General features: G+C 37.2%; 1 protein-coding gene, 1 pseudogene and 2 gene segments (V, D, J or C); all 4 read left to right on the top strand.

Annotated features, from left to right (window-relative positions):
* LOC146552239 (immunoglobulin lambda-1 light chain-like) overlaps window positions 1-21,160 on the top strand; it is a 164,057-nt gene that overhangs the window by 104,406 nt on the left and 38,491 nt on the right. The gene's annotated exons all lie outside the window — the stretch shown is intronic.
* Window positions 680-2,599, top strand: LOC146552246 (Ig lambda-1 chain C region-like). The segment is given in 2 exon segments: window positions 680-928; window positions 1,978-2,599. Coding segments are annotated over 2 exon segments (327 nt in total).
* Window positions 4,287-6,232, top strand: LOC146552245 (Ig lambda chain C region pseudogene; annotated as a pseudogene). The gene is made up of 3 exons (XR_014890055.1): window positions 4,287-4,344; window positions 4,922-5,026; window positions 5,737-6,232. The product of XR_014890055.1 is annotated as an Ig lambda chain C region pseudogene (transcript).
* LOC146552244 (Ig lambda-1 chain C region-like) lies at window positions 11,824-15,985 on the top strand. The segment is given in 2 exon segments: window positions 11,824-11,853; window positions 14,925-15,985. Coding segments are annotated over 2 exon segments (327 nt in total).

Genomic DNA, 21,160 nt, shown 5'->3' with positions numbered 1-21,160 from the left:
AAAATAACTTGAGCTTATTATAATAAGATTATACTAGAGTATATCTGAATTTCATTCTGTTTCTTTTTGTAAAGCTGTTTTGTCAGCTCTGTGTTCTGTGTCCCTGCAGCTGTAGTCAGTTCCTGCTGTAACAGCTCAGTGTCTCTGCAGTCTGACTGAGGGAGGTTTTTGTACGACTACAAATCACTGTGTGAACACCCGAACACTGTTTATTTTGTGGGCACTCTTACAGTAATAAACTGCTGCATCTTCAGCCTGAACTCCACTGATGGTCATAGAGAAGTCAGAGCTGCTTCCACTGCCATTAAATCGAGATGGTGTTCCTGACTCAAGTGTTTTCACATATTTTATTAGGAGCTTTGGTGTCTGTCCAGATTTTTGTTGATACCAAAACATGCCCTGATCCCCATCACTATATCTGACAACAGCTGGGTTGGTCCTACAGGTCAGAGTGACAGTGTTTCCAGGAGTAAATGTCAGTACTGGAGGTTGAGTCACAGTCACCTGACCGCTGCATCCTGCAGACAAAAACAAATCATTCATTTATCAGCAGAAATCAATGAGAGAAAAAGCAGCACATCATGTTGGAAATGTTGCTGAGTGAATGAACCTGTAAAACAGCAGCAGGTCAGCGTCCAGATGAGGATGGTGATGAGAGTCATGGTGGTTGTGCTTTCTGCTGTGTTGACTGACAGATGTGAGTCCTGCAGTGTTGAAGTCAAAGGACTATAAACCTTCTCAGTTCTCTGGAGGATCAGCTGATGATGCAAAGCCTCCTCTCTATGGAAATCATTTCTCTGCTCTCAACACACAACAAAGAAATGTGAGAAGCAACAATAAATTATTATGACATGATTATGATCCTAACAAAACACTGGAAGATACTTCAGAAAAGCGATTCTTTTTAACATCTGGATTAAAATGGCAGGTTGGTTGGAAAGCGTAGATTTTACTTTTTTAATCAAGAAAAATATTAAAACAATCCTTAATTATTTTTTTTTAAAGAAAGTCAATTGAACACAAACACTTTTATGATAAATATTTTCTAAACTGTGAAGTTTACTGGGGAAAGTAGTTAATTTCCAGCATTTAGAGGCTTGATCAGAGTGTGGGAGGTTTTTGTACAGCCGCTTAATGAGTTTGTATCACTGTGGTACACTTTTGGTGGAGGAACCAAACTCATCATTCACTGTAAGTATCTAAATCTTCTCATTAACACAAAATATTATACTATTACTATTTTGAATATGTCATCAGAATGTATTTAAACATTGTGTGTTAAATTATATTCTGGGTGTTTTACATGATGTGTACATGGTTGGGTTTAGTCATAGTAGCTGTTATTGAAAACTTGGTATCAGAAAGTGTGAATATATAATACAGTATCATAACTGATGTTTATATAGTACTGAAAATTAAAATTATATTTTGAATAAATCTATTTTAATTAAGTTTTTTTTGTATTTATCTGTGAATAAATATTTTTTCACAAAATCTGAGGCTGAAAATAGCACGAGGAAGCTTTGATTTTATTTATTTATACAAATAGTTAACTGGATAAAAAGGTTTTACATTCTTGGCTTAAAAATAAAAGAGTTTTATTTAGATGCAATTTAACGCTTCCATCGCGAGTTTATGGTTCAGTACTTTGAGGTAGTAAAACTGAAGTGAAACAAACAGATGGCAGTCTGTACAGACGGTTCATTTTTTCAGTTAAGAAAATAAATGTAGGAACTAGATGCTGTACAATAAAATTACTTTTATGGCAGGTTTAGAAAAAAAAAGATGTGTAACCTAGGGGAAAATTCCAACTTTAAATGTAAAATTCCAACTTTGTCATTATTTGTAATTGTTATTTTTCCATTTCTTCCACGATGCTGTTAATCTCTGTCATGTATCATAACTGTGTAATGTTCAGCTCTCTGTCCTACAGCAGAAGTTAATCTGCTCCTTGTGTGTTCCTGCTCTCCCTTCCAGCTGGCCCCATGGTCAGACCCTCAGTCTCTCTGCTTCAACCCTCCCCTGAGGATCTCTCTGGGTGCACCACCACACTGGCCTGCCTGTTGACCGGCTACTCTCCAGAGGGAGCCAAGGTGAGATGGGAGGTGGACGGCAGAGAGGTGACAGAAGGGGTCCTGACCAGCTCAGAGGAGAAGAAGAGTGATCGCTACAGCAGCAGCAGCACCCTGACCTTGAGCCAGAAAAGCTGGTTGAAGGGAGAGCTTTACTCCTGCAAGGTCATCCATCATGGCCACACACAGTCCCAGTCCCTGAGCAGGAGCTGGTGTGAAGGCTAGAGGAGTTACCGAAGCCCAGGACAGGAGCCGGGTGTGTGGGGAGCAGGAGAAAGACACCTGCCTCTGTGATCTATATGTGTTTTTGTTTGTAGAAGGAAATACAGCTTTGTGTGTGAGAGAACGACACTGATGTAAAGTGTTGACAAGAACAACAAGCTAAAGAGCGACATGTGCAGCTCAGCAGCTGGTTGTGATTGTACTTGTCATATTAATGATTCATGTTTGTGTCAATAAAGCTTGCAGTTATCCAGAATATTATAAAACTTTTTTGTCTTTCTTCAATGGTGAGAAGGAAGACAGTATTCAGACATTTCATTATTCTGTTTACAACAAAATGACACAAAGGACTAGAAAACATAACCCCACGTGTTTTAATATATTTACAAAAACCACTGAGGCATTATGAAATCAGAATCAAATATGTAAGCAGGCAAATTTACTCAATTCTAATGAAAGTTTGCATAAAAAGTTTAATTTTAAAGCACAATTTCCTTCTAAAGAGATTCATTTCTAACAATAAGATTGGTTGATTTTTTTGTTTAGTTATAACTGACTTCAAAATAAAAGAACTGCATCACATGTAATACTCAGATAACGTTGGAGATGTCAGTCAATTATTCTTCTACTCATATGTAAAGCCTTGCAGTTCCATGGTGTCCTGTTTGTACTGCTATGACCTTGTTATAGGACCCACTTTGTACCATCATCTGATCTGTTTCTGTTTTGACACTTTTCAGATTGTAGCACCTAAAAGTTGAATGAGCTTGGCTGATTCTGTGAGTTGTTTTAAAACTCTGCTGAAAACTTAGTTTTATAGTTTAGTATTTTCTAATATTTCAAACATTTTCTGCTTGTTTAATGTTCCCTGGCTATGTACATCTTTAATTTTGATTACAGTTCTTAATAATAGTAGTTTTTTATTATATAACATATATTATCTCTGTGTAAACACTGGGTCTTCATGCACTCCCATACTATATTATTCTCCTGCATCATCAGCTTGAGCTGACTGTCAAGCTCCTTTTCCAAGCTCCTAAGACTACGATGACCTGGATGACTGAGAACCTTCACAGACAGACTGTCAGAGTGAAATCAGGATGGACAATTTGTGTCAAACACAAAAGAAAAATTAATGAGGCAAGAGGCAGAAGGCAGCTCTCTCTCTCTGGGCACTATTTACAATTAAGGGGAAAGCATTTATGATTATTATTATTATTACTGTTTAAATTCAAAGCATGCATTAATTGGTTGAAATCTATTTTAATATACGTGAAATAATTAAAAAAAAATTTTTTTAACTTTTATTTAAATGATTTATAATAAAGTTAGTTGTTTTTATATAATTGGACAAAAATAACTTGAGCTTATTATAATAAGATTATACTAGAGTATATCTGAATTTCATTCTGTTTCTTTTTGTAAAGCTTTTTTGTCAGCTCTGTGTTCTGTCTCCCTGCAGCTGCAGTCAGTTCCTGTTGTAACAGCTCAGTGTCTCTGCAGTCTGACTGAGGGAGGTTTTTGTACGACTACAAATCACTGTGCGAACACCGAAACACTGTTTATTTTGTGGGCACTCTTACAATAATAAACTGCTGCATCTTCAGCCTGAACTCCACTGATGGTCATAGAGAAGTCAGAGCTGCTTCCACTGCCATTAAATCGAGATGGTGTTCCTGACTCAAGTGTTTTCACATATTTTATTAGGAGCTTTGGTGTCTGTCCAGATTTTTGTTGATACCAAAACATGCCCTGATCCCCATCAGTATATCTGACAACAGCTGGGTTGGTCCTACAGGTCAGAGTGACAGTGTTTCCAGGAGTAGATGTCAGTACTGGAGGTTGAGTCACAGTCACCTGACCGCTGCATCCTGCAGACAAAAACAAATCATTCATTTATCAGCAGAAATCAATGAGAGAAAAAGCAGCACATCATGTTTGAAATGTTGCTGAGTGAATGAACCTGTAAAACAGCAGCAGGTCAGCGTCCAGATGAGGATGGTGATGAGAGTCATGGTGGTTGTGCTTTCTGCTGTGTTGACTGACAGATGTGAGTCCTGCAGTGTTGAAGTCACAGGACTATAAACCTTCTCAGTTCTCTGGAGGATCAGCTGATGATGCAAAGCCTCCTCTCTATGGAAATCATTTCTCTGCTCTCAACACACTGACGGCAATGTGGGGACACAGAATCAGAAGAAAATTGATTGAATTAATACCATTAATGATTTTATGGAATAGAGAAAATATATTGGAAACATATTTATGCATTTTTAACACCTGGATTAAAATGGGAGTCTGGTTTGTATACTTACTTCTGATGTTGGTATTAACGAATACAATATACCTGTAAAACTGTCTTTATTATATTGTCATAGTTTTGGAATTCATATTTCTTGAACTGTTTCTCTTTGCTGTTTTAAACAGTTTTGTGCACATGTGGTTTTTTTAAATAAATATGTGTAATGTTAAAATTAAGTTTTATCTTTCAGTTCTTAATACTAAAAATACAATTATGATAATCATGACTTAAAATCATTAAATACTTTTAAGTCACTTTAGTGAAATCATCTTCTGTATTTAATCAGGTGTACTGTGATGTTTTACATGAAAAAAAGGTTCATTTTCAGTGGTTAGAGGTTTGTTCAGAGTGCAGGAGGTTTTTGTACGGCCACCTAATCAGTTTGTATCACTGTGGAGGACTTTTGGTGGAGGAACCAAACTCATCGTTGACTGTAAGTACCAGAAATGTTTAATTTTTGCAACTATGAGCATTTACAAAACATTTTATAAAATTTTTAAAAGATATTTGATTAAGTTTGGTAATTGTTGTTGATCATTTTCATTATTTGTGAAACAAAGTTGATCTCACAGTCTGCAAAATAACTTCCCAAAGATCAGAACTCATTCAGATTTACAAATATCAGAATTTATGTTAAGAAAAAAAACCCACAAAAAACCAAAAAATCTTTTGCTCCTTTTTCATTTTAGGGTTCTCTGAAAAGTTAATTAATATCCTTTTAGTATTTTCCAGTTAAAATATTTCAGGTTTGGTTATTTTCACGCTGTAATTGTCAAATATGTTCATCTATTTCTTTATTGTTTTTATTTTGAAAATAACTTTTTTCAAACATTAATTTATGGAATCCCCCCAAAATAAAAAGTGTCAGTAAACACAGACCAGCTTTGAGTTCATGGATGATTGATTGTACTTGTAGTTTAAAAGGAAGTGAAAGAAGCAGATGACACAGTTTAAACTGTACATGAGTGTTTCAACTCTGTGAGTGTAACATTAAAAATTATCACATAGATGAGTTATTGACTGTAAAACATTACAGAAATAATAATATTGAGCAATCAACAATGATTAAAAACCATGTAGGTATTTCTTTCCTGCTTTGATTCTCATGTCTTTGGTTGTTCTTCTCCCCACTCTCTCCTCCAGTGGGTGTGTTGAGGCCCACCCTCACTGTCCTCCCTCCCTCCAAAGAGGAAGACAAACAGAGTAGTGCCACTGTGGTGTGTTTGGCCACCGGGGGCTTCCCCTCAAACTGGAAGCTGGGCTGGAAGGTGGGGGGCACCAGCACATCCTCAGGGGTTTCAACCAGCCTGGAGGTCTTGGGGACAGACGGCCGCTACAGCTGGAGCAGCACCCTGAGCCTCTCTGCAGACCAGTGGAGGAAGGCGGGCTCAGTGAGCTGTGAGGCCAGTCTGAGTGGACAGTGCCCTGTCACTCAAACCCTGGACCCTGACCACTGCTCAGAGTAGAGCTTCAGCAACACTTCCTGTTTGCATATGATGTGTTTGATGAAGCTACATGTTTCGTTTGTTCTAATTTTCATGACTCTCTATTGTCTATTGTGCATGCAGATGTCATCTGTTTATTCATATTGTGTTTTCAAACCATGCTATAAAAAGCAAGTCTGCACCACAAAATAAAACCCCAGTTTATGAAAAATCACTAATGTTTTATCCTTTTATTCTTTATCAATGAGAATTTATAACTTTATATTTTCCAACCATGCACAGAATGCTCTATGTGAGTTCCAGAGGGCAACACTATAACAGTGTTTTACTGAACAGCTGAGTTACAACTTGTCACTCACACACTGAGAAAGCATCCTTCAGCACTCACAAACTTTCAATTTCTGAACAATTTGGACACTGTTTTTCTCAGTCATGCCTGAAAAGAAATCAAAAAACCTACTCATTCTTGACTTCTCTGCTGTTCAAATGTCAACCTTTCTGACAGATGTGTTATATTTTGCTGCTTTGCACAGTCCACTGTTGCTTTAGACAGAGCAACTGTCAGCGCTTCACCACAGAGTCCACGATCCTGGACTTTCACAAAGCTGAAAGGAGTAAGACAGCAGGGTTATTTCAAGAGACATTCTTATTTCTCTTGTGTTCATTTTTAACCCATGATTATGCATTTTTATTGCGATTTAAAGCCATTTTTATAATTTAACCAATTAAGAAATATTACAGAAACAATCTCAAAAGAAATGAAAATGATTTGGTGGTGAACAGTTTTTTCAACACAGAGGTTTTAAAATGTTTGCTTTACTAGAAAAAAAAAAGTGGTTAGATGCTTGTTCAGAGGTGTTTGTGCCACTTAATGACTTTGGATCACTGTGCTGGACTTTTTGTGGAGGAACCAAACTCTTCAGTCATTATAAGTACCCAAATCTATCAAGAATATAACTGCATCAACAAGACATTTACTCTCAAGTATCAGAACTTCTTTTTTTTTAAATAATTTAAATATATTTATATAAATAGATGATGTCTACTGAAACCTAACACCAAAATAAATAAACAGATCACTGCTTTCACTTCACCAATGTGTTACATTGATGTAATTTAAAAACTCTTTGCAGACAAACAAGGTTTTTATTCAGCTCACAAAAGAAAACTGATGAACATGAATAAGGCTCATAAGTATACTTATGAGCCTTATTCATGTTCATCAGTGCATCAGTTTTCTGACCTCACAGTTGTCAAGTATACTTTTCAAGTATACTTGACAACTGTGAGGTCACTTTTCATTTCCCTTCCATTCTGTTGTATAAAGTGCAAGTTTTGCAACTTTAGAAAAACAATTGCATATTTGGAAAACATCTTTTAGCGGGTTTGTTAAATTTATTCATGAACAAAAACTTACATAAGTTACATAGTTATATTGTATGTGGTCTGTAGATTTTTATAGTTTATATATCAACACTGAAAAAATCTAAATAATAAAATACTCACATCATCACACTCTACATTAGACTGTTTTTGCTGGTAATCTTAAAAATATGTAAAGTAAAACATTTAATTAAATTCAATAATATGTAAATTATATCAACTGGGCTACATTAACCATAATCATATACTTAAACACAATAATAGATTATTTAAACTCAAGTTAATGCTGCATCTAAAATCCATTAATTTGATTTAATTTCTTTCATTCATTGTGTTTCTGCTTGATGACTCTGACTGTCTTTAGTGGACCAGTTATTCTCATTAGTCTAAATTACTGTGTGAACACTCCACCATCATGCCAACACAGAGAGTAATAATCTGCAGCATCTCAGAAAACCCAACATGACAGAGTTATTGGAAAAATCATTACGTTTTCTGTGTAAATCCATTAAAAAGAAGAAAAGCTTATGTTTGAGGGATCAAGGTCCAGAGGGGCTTTTAATAAATTTAGGGGTCCTAGAGGAACCCTTCTGAGGCAGGAGGTGTTACGCCCCTCTGCAGCCCGTAATCTCCTTAGTGTGTTCAGTTGTTGCTAATTGGCCACACCTAGTCAGGTGTGAATAAGAGCATACTTGAGGCAGGCTTTCCAGAATGCTCACTGGTCTTTGCCTTGGTGTCACCAGCCATTTCAGCCAGCCTGCTATGCCATTTTAAGATAAAACCTCTTCTCACTCACACTCCGGTATTCATCTCCTTTTTCATGTTGCGGCTTTTGAGCCGGGTCATAACAATTGTCAGAGTGAACTCAGGCTCAGATCCACTGCTGCTGAAATGACTTGGAGTACCAGATTCGCATCTGCTGATTTTGTTTAAAAGCAGTTTGGGAGGCTGTCCAGGGTTCTGTAGATACCAGCTGAGATCATCATCAACTCAGAGAGACCGTCTGCCCCAAAGCAGCAGCCTTAAATACAGGAGACTGAGTCACAGATGGACTGGCATCTGATCCTGGAAATTAAAATATGCTTTATTAAAATGACAGTGTGATGTAAATTACAGTGTAACAGAGAAAATAATAGAACCACATCACTTCTCACCTTGAAGTCTGAGCATAAGTGTGATCAGCAGTTGAGTCAGTAACATTATCATCATTGTCATGAATAACTGTCAGAGACTCTGTACAGACGTTTCCTGCTGGTTCTTTTTAAACTGGTCTAGGATCAGTGACGCATAACAAGCGAAAGTGAAATCATCCCTCATCTCTCTATAGAATTTTTTTAAATTTTATTTTATCATTATTCTCTCAATTCCAAACGATCATTGATCTTTTCTGATAAATTCTTATTTGGATTTATAAAATGGGTTTTAAACAGCTCTTTCAGCCTGAATATCACTGATGGTTGAAGCATACTGAGAAATAGATCCACTGCCACTGAATCAAGATGGAGTTCCTGACAAGCAATTTAATGCCAAGTATGTACAAAGTTTTGTGGTTGGAGCTTTGGAGGGTGTCCAGGTTCCTGAAGGTACCAACTGAGATCATTATCAATATCTGAACTCCCTGCAGAGCTGATGGTGAGAGTCCCTTCAAGACTGACAGACTTTGCTTTATTGGTTTGAGTTTTAAAAAAAAAAAGTTATTGTCAAAGGAGTCTGAAATGATAAATAAAATTATTTCAGTCTTGAGGGAAGAAAAACAGAGAATATATCAGTTAAAATCCTTAAGTGTTTTTTAATGACTTACAGCAACATAAACAATAATTTAAATATTCATGAATTTTAAATCTTTAAATCTTACAAATGTGACAGAGACGATTCTGACCAGTTCGAAGGAGAAGAGCAGCAGTAACACACTGAGGCTAAGCTGGTAGAGCTGGTTGAAAGGAGAAGTGGACTCTGCAGAATCATCCATCATGACCACAGACAGTCCCTCTGCAGGAGACAGTGTGCAGGGTACAGCGAATGCTAAAGTCCAGGTGAGGACCTCAGTGTGAGATGAGCACACTCAGATCAATATGAATTTCAAAGTTTTTAGAAGGGAAGAAAAACTTTGTGTGTGAGAGAACAACACTACCAGCACCCCAGTACAGGGTGTCTGAATCGGCTCACAGTCTAACTAAATCTCTGATTGTAAGAGTGTTACCCAGGAAGCAATACAAAGCTTAGATGGGGTGAGGGAATAAGCCCATTACTACCTCTTGATCAGTGTGCTTGGAATAACTGGGTTCAGTGTAGTGGTTTGAAAAAGAAAGCCCAGGGGGTCTGTTTCTTTTAGAAGGCTGGAGTAACTTGTAAGAGCTGTTTATACTAATGTGGATTAATACTCAAATGTCCAGTTTTTCATTTGAGAAACAAATAAATTCTGTTGTAAAAGCCAGCTTCTTCCAGCTCAGGGGCCCTTGTTAAAATTAAAAACCTTTTGTTATCTGCTGACTTTGAGAAAGTGAGTCATGCATTAATTTCATCCAGGCTTGACTACTGTATTAGTGTTTATTTTGGTATCAGCCAGGCTCTGCTCTCTCATCTTCAGCTTGTTCAGAATACTGGTGCCAGATTCTTGACAGGCACTTATAAACACAACCATATTTCCCCAGTCTTGGCTCGTTTACACTGGCTTCCAGTATGTTATAGAATTGATTTTAAGATTTTATTACTTGTTTTTAAGTCTCTAAATGGATTAGCTCCATCATACTTCTCTGATCTTTTAACCGAAATACTTCAAACAGCACTCTTAGGTCTGCCGATAAGTTACTTCTGACTGTTCCTGTGAAGGACCTGGGTCGAGGGACTGTCTCAACTGTATGGACTTGTTTATGTTTGATGGGGTGTGTGTCTATTGTACTGCTGTCCCTTGTTTCCCTGTGTAGTGGTGTGTGTGTGTGTGTGTGTGTGTGTGTGTGTGTGTGTGTGTGTGTGTGTGTGTGTGTGTGTGTGTGTGTGTGTGTGTGTGTGTGTGTGTGTGTGTGTGTGGAGCACGAGCACTGGGAAGAAGACACGGCATGGGAGTTGGAAATGCATAGAGATGTATTGTTGTGTACTATTTACTTCACTGTAAATAAACACACTAGATTTATCGCACACTCCTGCATTTGGGTCTTATTTGGGTCCTGGGTCTTATTTTCCCAAAATTACCATGGTCTGCTGGCGCATACCATGACAATTTTTAGAAGCAGACTAAAACACAGAGGAGACCGGGCCTTTGCGATTACTGCGCCTAAACTTTGGAACAGTCTGCCTCTTCGAATTAGGATCTCTCTAACTCTCGACATCTTTAAAACCCGTCTAAAAACACATTTTTATTCACTAGCTTTTAATTGTGACTGAGCTTTTGTTTTGTTCTTTGCATGTGTTTGTTTTACCTTTTCCTTTTTTACTATGTACAGCACTTTGGTCAACCTGTGTTGTTTTTAAATGTGCTTATAAATAAATTGATTGATTGGTAATTCTCTGTGGGGTTACTGTCAGCTCTGTATAAATGTATAAATGTGGATCTGTATTTAGTGCTTGTTGAGGTTACTGTCAGCTCTGTGTTCAGTGGTCTGTGTCAGAGTTTCTTCCTCTTCAGCAGCTGCAGTCAGTTCCTGCTGTAACAGCTCAGTGTCTCTGTAGTGTGACTGAGGGAGGTTTTTGTACGACTACAAATTACTGTGTGAACACTGGCCCGTTATGCACACTCTTACAGTAGTAAACTGCTGCATCTTCAGCCTGAACTCCACTGATGGTCATAGAGAAGTCAGAGCTGCTTCCACTGCCACTAAATCGAGATGGTGTTCCTGAATGAATTATGCTGCCGTGCTTTATTAGGAGCTTAGTAGTCTGTCCAGATTTCTGTTGATACCAAAACATACAAGGTTTACTATTACAGGTTCCAACAGCACTGTTGGTCCTACAGGTCAGAGTGACAGTGGATCCAGGAGTAGATGTCACTACTGGAGGTTGAGTCACAGTCACCTGACCGCTGCATCCTGCAGACAAAAACAAAGCATTCATTTATCAGCAGAAATCAATGAGAGAAAAAGCAGCACATCATGTTGGAAATGTTGCTGAGTGAATGAACCTGTAAAACAGCAGCAGGTCAGCGTCCAGATGAGGATGGTGATGAGAGTCATGGTGGTTGTGCTTTCTGCTGTGTTGACTGACAGATGTGAGTCCTGCAGTGTTGAAGTCACAGGACTATAAACCTTCTCAGTTCTCTGGAGGATCAGCTGATGATGCAAAGCCTCCTCTCTATGGAAATGATTTCTCTGCTCTCAACACGCAACAAAGCAATGTGAGAAGCAACAATAAATTATTATGACATGATTATGATCCTAACAAAACACTGGAAGATACTTCAGAAAAGCGATTCTTTTTAACATCTGGATTAAAATGGCAGGTTGGTTGGAAAGCGTAGATTTTACTTTTTTAATCAAGAAAAATATTAAAACAATCCTTAATTATTATTTTTTTTAAAGAAAGTCAATTGAACACAAACACTTTTATGATAAATATTTTCTAAACTGTGAAGTTCACTGGGGAAAGTAGTTAATTTCCAGCGTTTAGAGGCTTGATCAGAGTGTGGGAGGTTTTTGTACGGCTGCTTAATGAGTTTGTATCACTGTGGTACACTTTTGGTGGAGGAACCAAACTCATCATTCACTGTAAGTATCTAAATCTTCTCATTAACACAAAATATTATACTCAGGGGCAGAGCGTGGGGGTGGCTTACTGGGCTTAAGCCCGGGGTCTTTTGGAGTGTAATTTTTTCATAGTTAGATGCCTGGCTGACAACTGTATAAAACAAAAAGTACACACAATATTCGAAGCACATAGTGCACACTGTGGGAATTTACGACTGTGCGTGAATCCCCCCTGGTGTTGGTATGATCCGAGCTCAGGCACTAAGCGACTGAGCGAGGGGGCGGGGCAGCTGCTGCCTGTGAATGCGCTGTTGGAGAAACGGAGCCAGCCATACTAAGGAGAGCTTAAGTTTGACCAGGTACCAAAGAAAATCATTCGTACTGTACAAATAATGTAAATATGACGGTGCATCACGAAAGATTGATATCAAACTGATCACTTGACCAATATTACGTTACTTGCTCTTCAAGTGAATCAACAAATGGCGAAATGAAAAGCTGAACAAATGCTTTTTTTTTTTTTTAGAGAGTCGTAGCTTACGTGTGTTTATTTCATATTTTCAGTTCTTACCCTCCCCGACTAAATCGGTTTCAGTTATGTACTGAAATATAAGAATGGACATTAGAGGGTTCTTTCAAAGAAAAAACTCAGGTAAATGTTATTTTATATATTATGCTTTGTATGTTGTTCAGTATATTTCTATGCAAAACAAGAGGGATTTCAGTACACAGCAGGATATTCACATTTGTAACCAGATATTTACATACACTTTAGGGAGAAAACACAAAACATTTTTACTGTACAACATCAATTTAGAGTAAACTTTTGTTTTAGATAAATATTGAAATATATTTTGAATTAGTTAAATGTCAGAATAAAGAGAGACAGAGCTGTCTATTTTTTATCACTTTCATTAAATTTAGGAGTACATATACACTAAGTTTATTGTTAATTAATAAGAAACTCCAGACGATTCCATTCTGAGCTGAAGAAGCTTCTGATAGGTTAGTAGAGTCCATGTGAGTAAATTGGTGGCACAGCTGTGGATGCATATAAGGCAAAACACAGAGCCCGTTTCTTTGAAATGGGAAAATCAAGAGATGTCAACCAAAACACCAGGAAAAGAACTGTGGAGCTCCATAAGTGTGGCTCAATTTTGAATACAATTTGGTGCCATTTGCAATTAAGAAATACAGATAGTTTCTCTCTTTACTCTTAAAGTTAACAAATATGTTTTTTATATTTATCAATCTAAAAAAATAAACATTTAGTCTGATTTGAGTTTACAATTAAAAAAGTGTTTGTGTTTTGATCTGAAGAGTGTGTAAATATCTGGTTTCCACTGTATATTTGATGATTGTCAGCACAAAGAGGGAGAGAGAGGAACAGAGAGGGAGATGGAGAATGAGGACAGAACAGCGATGGAACAAGAGCAGGTGAGACACACATGTTAGTCAAATGGTTGTTTACCAAAAGTATCACTGTATCATAGGTCCTCATGTATCTCGTACCTAGTGTTTCTTTTTAGGTTTGCTATTTTTCAAATTCTACATTTATTAAGTTATGCAGGCTTGTTTGCACAACAAGGCTAAATAATTATATAAACTTTTCTCAATCTAAATAGTCTACTTTGGTAGAATTAAAAAACAAGTGTAGTGCAGGTCTATGATGATTTTTAGTGCTACTATCATCTAGTTCTGATTCTGGTTTTGTCTTGGTTAAGTCCTCAGTAGTCCTGATTGTAGTCCTGTTTTAATTCCGGATCAGTTCTGGGTCTGGTTGAATTGGGGTTTAGTCCTCGTGTTTAGTCCTCGTGTCTTGATACAGACTTTGTTCTGCCTTGCTGCTTAATTAAAAAACTAGCTTAAGGTGTCCTGCACATGTGATATATATTTTTCCCTATATGAAGTCATTATTTTTTGAACAAAAGTCAAAACAGAGCCTATTAATCTTTAAGTCATTTCTACACCCCCCCCCCCCCCCCCCCCAAAAAAAAAAAAAAAAAAATCCCACATACATACTACCCTTTAGGGATAAGCCCTGGGTGTTTCAAATGTCTGGCTCCGCCTCTGATTATACTATTACTATGTTGAATATGTCATCAGAATGTATTTAAACATTGTGTGTTAAATTATATTCTGGGTGTTTTACATGATGTGTACATGGTTGGGTTTAGTCATAGTAGCTGTTATTGAAAACTTGGTATCAGAAAGTGTGAATATATAATACAGTATCATAACTGAATGTTTATATAGTACTGAAAATTAAAATTATATTTTGAATAAATCTATTTTAATTAAGTTTTTTTTGTATTTATCTGTGAATAAATATTTTTTCACAAAATCTGAGGCTGAAAATAGCACGAGGAAGCTTTGATTTTATTTATTTATACAAACAGTTAACTGGATAAAAAGGTTTTACATTCTTGGCTTAAAAATAAAAGAGTTTTATTTAGATGCAATTTAACGCTTCCATCGCGAGTTTATGGTTCAGTACTTTGAGGTAGTAAAACTGAAGTGAAACAAACAGATGGCAGTCTGTACAAACAGTTCATTTTTTCAGTTAAGAAAATAAATGTAGGAACTAGATGCTGTACAATAAAATTACTTTTATGGCAGGTTTAGAAAAAAAAAGATGTGTAACCTAGGGGAAAATTCCAACTTTAAATGTAAAATTCCAACTTTGTCATTATTTGTAATTGTTATTTTTCCATTTCTTCCACGATGCTGTTAATCTCTGTCATGTATCATAACTGTGTAATGTTCAGCTCTCTGTCCTACAGCAGAAGTTAATCTGCTCCTTGTGTGTTCCTGCTCTCCCTTCCAGCTGGCCCCATGGTCAGACCCTCAGTCTCTCTGCTTCAACCCTCCCCTGAGGATCTCTCTGGGTGCACGACCACACTGGCCTGCCTGTTGACCGGCTACTCTCCAGAGGGAGCCGAGGTGAGATGGGAGGTGGACGGCAGAGAGGTGACAGAAGGGGTCCTGACCAGCTCAGAGGAGAAGAAGAGTGATCGCTACAGCAGCAGCAGCACCCTGACCTTGAGCCAGAAAAGCTGGTTGAAGGGAGAGCTTTACTCCTGCAAGGTCATCCATCATGGCCACACACAGTCCCAGTCCCTGAGCAGGAGCTGGTGTGAAGGCTAGAGGAGTTACCGAAGCCCAGGACAGGAACCGGGTGTGTGGGGAGCAGGAGAAAGACACCTGCCTCTGTGATCTATATGTGTTTTTGTTTGTAGAAGGAAATACAGCTTTGTGTGTGAGAGAACGACACTGATGTAAAGTGTTGACAAGAACAACAAGCTAAAGAGCGACATGTGCAGCTCAGCAGCTGGTTGTGATTGTACTTGTCATATTAATGATTCATGTTTGTGTCAATAAAGCTTGCAGTTATCCAGAATATTATAAAACTTTTTTGTCTTTCTTCAATGGTGAGAAGGAAGACAGTATTCAGACATTTCATTATTCTGTTTACAACAAAATGACACAAAGGACTAGAAAACATAACCCCACGTTTTTTAATATATTTACAAAAACCACTGAGGCATTATGAAATCAGAATCAAATATGTAAGCAGGCAAATTTACTCAATTCTAATGAAAGTTTGCATAAAAAGTTTAATTTTAAAGCACAATTTCCTTCTAAAGAGATTCATTTCTAACAATAAGATTGGTTGATTTTTTTGTTTAGTTATAACTGACTTCAAAGTAAAATAACTGCGTCACATGTAATACTCAGATAACGTTGGAGATGTCAGTCAATTATTCTTCTACTCATATGTAAAGCCTTGCAGTTCCATGGTGTCCTGTTTGTACTGCTATGACCTTGTTATAGGACCCACTTTGTACCATCATCTGATCTGTTTCTGTTTTGACACTTTTCAGATTGTAGCACCTAAAAGTTGAATGAGCTTGGCTGATTCTGTGAGTGTTTTTTAAAACTCTGCTGAAAACTTAGTTTTATAGTTTAGCATTTTCTAATATTTCAAACATTTTCTGCTTGTTTAATGTTCCCTGGCTATGTACATCTTTAATTTTGATTACAGTTCTTAATAATAGTAGTTTTTTATTATATAACATATATTATCTCTGTGTAAACACTGGGTCTTCATGCACTCCCATACTATATTATTCTCCTGCATCATCAGCTTGAACTGACTGTCAAGCTCCTTTTCCAAGCTCCTAAGACTACGATGACATGGATGACTGAGAACCTTCACAGACAGACTGTCAGAGTGAAATCAGGATGGACAATTTGTGTTACACAAAAAAAAAAATTAATGAGGCAAGAGGCAGAAGGCAGCTCTCTCTCTCTCTGGGCACTATTTACAATTAAGGGGAAAGCTTGTGGGGATAGGTTAATTGGATAATCCAAATTGCCACTAGGTGTGAATGTGAGTGTGAATGGTTGTCTGTCCCTGTGTGTTAGCCCTGCGACAGGCTGGCGACCTGTCCAGGGTGTACCCCGCCTTTCGCCCTATGACAGCTGGGATAGGCTCTAGTGCCCCCCGCGACCCTGAAAGGGATAAGCGGAAGTGAATGGATACATGGGAAAGCATTTGTGATTATTATTATTATTACTGTTTAAATTCAAAGCATGCATTAATTGGTTGAAATCTATTTTAATATACGTGAAATAATTGTAAGAATTTTTTTATCTTTTATTTAAATGATTTATAATAAAGTTAGTTGTTTGTATATAATTGGACAAAAATAACTTGAGCTTATTATAATAAGATTATACTAGAGTATATCTGAATTTCATTCTGTTTCTTTTTGTAAAGCTGTTTTGTCAGCTCTGTGTTCTGTGTCCCTGCAGCTGTAGTCAGTTCCTGCTGTAACAGCTCAGTGTCTCTGCAGTCTGACTGAGGGAGGTTTTTGTACGACTACAAATCACTGTGTGAACACCCGAACACTGTTTATTTTGTGGGCACTCTTACAGTAATAAACTGCTGCATCTTCAGCCTGAACTCCACTGATGGTCATAGAGAAGTCAGAGCTGCTTCCACTGCCATTAAATCGAGATGGTGTTCCTGACTCAAGTGTTTTCACATATTTTATTAGGAGCTTTGGTGTCTGTCCAGATTTTTGTTGATACCAAAACATGCCCTGATCCCCATCACTATATCTGACAACAGCTGGGTTGGTCCTACAGGTCAGAGTGACAGTGTTTCCAGGAGTAAATGTCAGTACTGGAGGTTGAGTCACAGTCACCTGACCGCTGCATCCTGCAGACAAAAACAAATCATTCATTTATCAGCAGAAATCAATGAGAGAAAAAGCAGCACATCATGTTGGAAATGTTGCTGAGTGAATGAACCTGTAAAACAGCAGCAGGTCAGCGTCCAGATGAGGATGGTGATGAGAGTCATGGTGGTTGTGCTTTCTGCTGTGTTGACTGACAGATGTGAGTCCTGCAGTGTTGAAGTCAAAGGACTATAAACCTTCTCAGTTCTCTGGAGGATCAGCTGATGATGCAAAGCCTCCTCTCTATGGAAATCATTTCTCTGCTCTCAACACACAACAAAGAAATGTGAGAAGCAACAATAAATTATTATGACATGATTATGATCCTAACAAAACACTGGAAGATACTTCAGAAAAGCGATTCTTTTTAACATCTGGATTAAAATGGCAGGTTGGTTGGAAAGCGTAGATTTTACTTTTTTAATCAAGAAAAATATTAAAACAATCCTTAATTATTTTTTTTTAAAGAAAGTCAATTGAACACAAACACTTTTATGATAAATATTTTCTAAACTGTGAAGTTTACTGGGGAAAGTAGTTAATTTCCAGCATTTAGAGGCTTGATCAGAGTGTGGGAGGTTTTTGTACAGCCGCTTAATGAGTTTGTATCACTGTGGTACACTTTTGGTGGAGGAACCAAACTCATCATTCACTGTAAGTATCTAAATCTTCTCATTAACACAAAATATTATACTATTACTATTTTGAATATGTCATCAGAATGTATTTAAACATTGTGTGTTAAATTATATTCTGGGTGTTTTACATGATGTGTACATGGTTGGGTTTAGTCATAGTAGCTGTTATTGAAAACTTGGTATCAGAAAGTGTGAATATATAATACAGTATCATAACTGATGTTTATATAGTACTGAAAATTAAAATTATATTTTGAATAAATCTATTTTAATTAAGTTTTTTTTGTATTTATCTGTGAATAAATATTTTTTCACAAAATCTGAGGCTGAAAATAGCACGAGGAAGCTTTGATTTTATTTATTTATACAAATAGTTAACTGGATAAAAAGGTTTTACATTCTTGGCTTAAAAATAAAAGAGTTTTATTTAGATGCAATTTAACGCTTCCATCGCGAGTTTATGGTTCAGTACTTTGAGGTAGTAAAACTGAAGTGAAACAAACAGATGGCAGTCTGTACAGACGGTTCATTTTTTCAGTTAAGAAAATAAATGTAGGAACTAGATGCTGTACAATAAAATTACTTTTATGGCAGGTTTAGAAAAAAAAAGATGTGTAACCTAGGGGAAAATTCCAACTTTGTCATTATTTGTAATTGTTATTTTTCCATTTCTTCCACGATGCTGTTAATCTCTGTCATGTATCATAACTGTGTAATGTTCAGCTCTCTGTCCTACAGCAGAAGTTAATCTGCTCCTTGTGTGTTCCTGCTCTCCCTTCCAGCTGGCCCCATGGTCAGACCCTCAGTCTCTCTGCTTCAACCCTCCCCTGAGGATCTCTCTGGGTGCACCACCACACTGGCCTGCCTGTTGACCGGCTACTCTCCAGAGGGAGCCGAGGTGAGATGGGAGGTGGACGGCAGAGAGGTGACAGAAGGGGTCCTGACCAGCTCAGAGGAGAAGAAGAGTGATCGCTACAGCAGCAGCAGCACCCTGACCTTGAGCCAGAAAAGCTGGTTGAAGGGAGAGCTTTACTCCTGCAAGGTCATCCATCATGGCCACACACAGTCCCAGTCCCTGAGCAGGAGCTGGTGTGAAGGCTAGAGGAGTTACCGAAGCCCAGGACAGGAACCGGGTGTGTGGGGAGCAGGAGAAAGACACCTGCCTCTGTGATCTATATGTGTTTTTGTTTGTAGAAGGAAATACAGCTTTGTGTGTGAGAGAACGACACTGATGTAAAGTGTTGACAAGAACAACAAGCTAAAGAGCGACATGTGCAGCTCAGCAGCTGGTTGTGATTGTACTTGTCATATTAATGATTCATGTTTGTGTCAATAAAGCTTGCAGTTATCCAGAATATTATAAAACTTTTTTGTCTTTCTTCAATGATGAGAAGGAAGACAGTATTCAGACATTTCATTATTCTGTTTACAACAAAATGACACAAAGGACTAGAAAACATAACCCCACGTTTTTTAATATATTTACAAAAACCACTGAGGCATTATGAAATCAGAATCAAATATGTAAGCAGGCAAATTTACTCAATTCTAATGAAAGTTTGCATAAAAAGTTTAATTTTAAAGCACAATTTCCTTCTAAAGAGATTCATTTCTAACAATAAGATTGGTTGGTTGATTTTTTTGTTTCGTTATAACTGACTTCAAAGTAAAATAACTGCGTCACATGTAATACTCAATTAACGTTGGAGATGTCAGTCAATTATTCTTCTACTCATATGTAAAGCCTTGCAGTTCCATGGTGTCCTGTTTGTACTGCTATGACCTTGTTATAGGACCCACTTTGTACCATCATCTGATCTGTTTCTGTTTTGACACTTTTCAAATTGTAGCACCTAAAAGTTGAATGAGCTTGGCTGATTCTGTGAGTTGTTTTAAAACTCTGCTGAAAACTTAGTTTTATAGTTTAGCATTTTCTAATATTTCAAACATTTTCTGATTGCTTAATCTTCCCTGGCTATGTACATCTTTAATTTTGATTACAGTTCTTAATAATAGTAGTTTTTTATTATATAACATATATTATCTGTGCGTAAACACTGGGTCTTCATGCACTCCCATACTACATTATTCTCCTGCATCATCAGCCTGAACTGACTGTCAAGCTCCTTTTCCAAGCTCCTAAGACTACGATGACCTGGATGACTGAGAACCTTCACAGACAGACCCTAACCCTAATCAGGATGGACAATTTGTGTCAAAAACAAAAAATAAGAAGAAGGCAAGAGGCAGAAGGCAGCTCACTTACTTGGGACTATTTACAATTAAGGGTATAGTATTTATGATGATTATTTTTATTACTGTTTAAATTCAAAGCATACAAAGTTAATTGTTTGTATATAATTGGACTCAAATAACTTGAGGTTATTATAATTCTTTTATACTAGAGTATATTTGAATTTCATTCTGTTTCTCTTGACAAAGCTTTTTTTCGTAAAGGTATTGCCAGGATTCCTGGATCCCATCGTTTTCGGTTCTTGTTCACTGTTTTTTCCACATGTTCCATTTCCTGTTTCATTATGTTCAGCCGTGTACTCACCTGTGTACAATTATCATCATCATTCAGTCTGTTTATTTAAGTTCCTCAGTTTTACCAGTTCACTGTCGTGTCATTGATGTTGATGTCGTCTTTCCCGTGTGTGCTCTCAGTTCAGCCAGCCATTCAGTTATCCAGCCAGTCAGTGTTTGTTCATCTTCTATTCATCCACTCTTTATAATAAACCATCTTCAGTTCATCACTATCCACAAGTCCTGCATTTGGGTCAGTTCTTCGCATCCGCACACAAATCCTGTCAGATATAATGCTTTTTGGTGTTATGTTGGATAGAAAAGACAGATGTGAAACGTAAAAGTGAGATCAGAGGTCAAATGTGATAGAATCACCATATAACAGTATCATTGAAACTCTATTAAATACTTGGTATCTTAGTGTTAAAAAAAACTCTGAGCTGATAGAACACGAGCATTAATCTTTGAAAGTGATGAAATTTTATTAGAACATCTGAGTGAGTACAATGATTTTTGTGTTCTTTTAAGAAGTATATTTGTTGTTGTTTTTTTATTTTCTTTGTTGACAAAAATACACAGTACACCAAAAGATTATTATTTTGAAAACTATTTTGAAACTAATCTGTGAAAAAATATAGTGTGAAATTCCCCCC

The sequence above is a fragment of the Mchenga conophoros genome, linkage group LG19 (genome assembly GCF_057382185.1).
Source record: "Mchenga conophoros isolate Kocher_MC1m ecotype Shallow Benthic linkage group LG19, M_conophoros_male_GT1.1, whole genome shotgun sequence".
Classification (NCBI taxonomy): domain Eukaryota; kingdom Metazoa; phylum Chordata; class Actinopteri; order Cichliformes; family Cichlidae; genus Mchenga; species Mchenga conophoros.
Note: the sequence above shows the minus strand (reverse complement) of the source record. Positions and strands in the feature narration are given on the sequence as shown.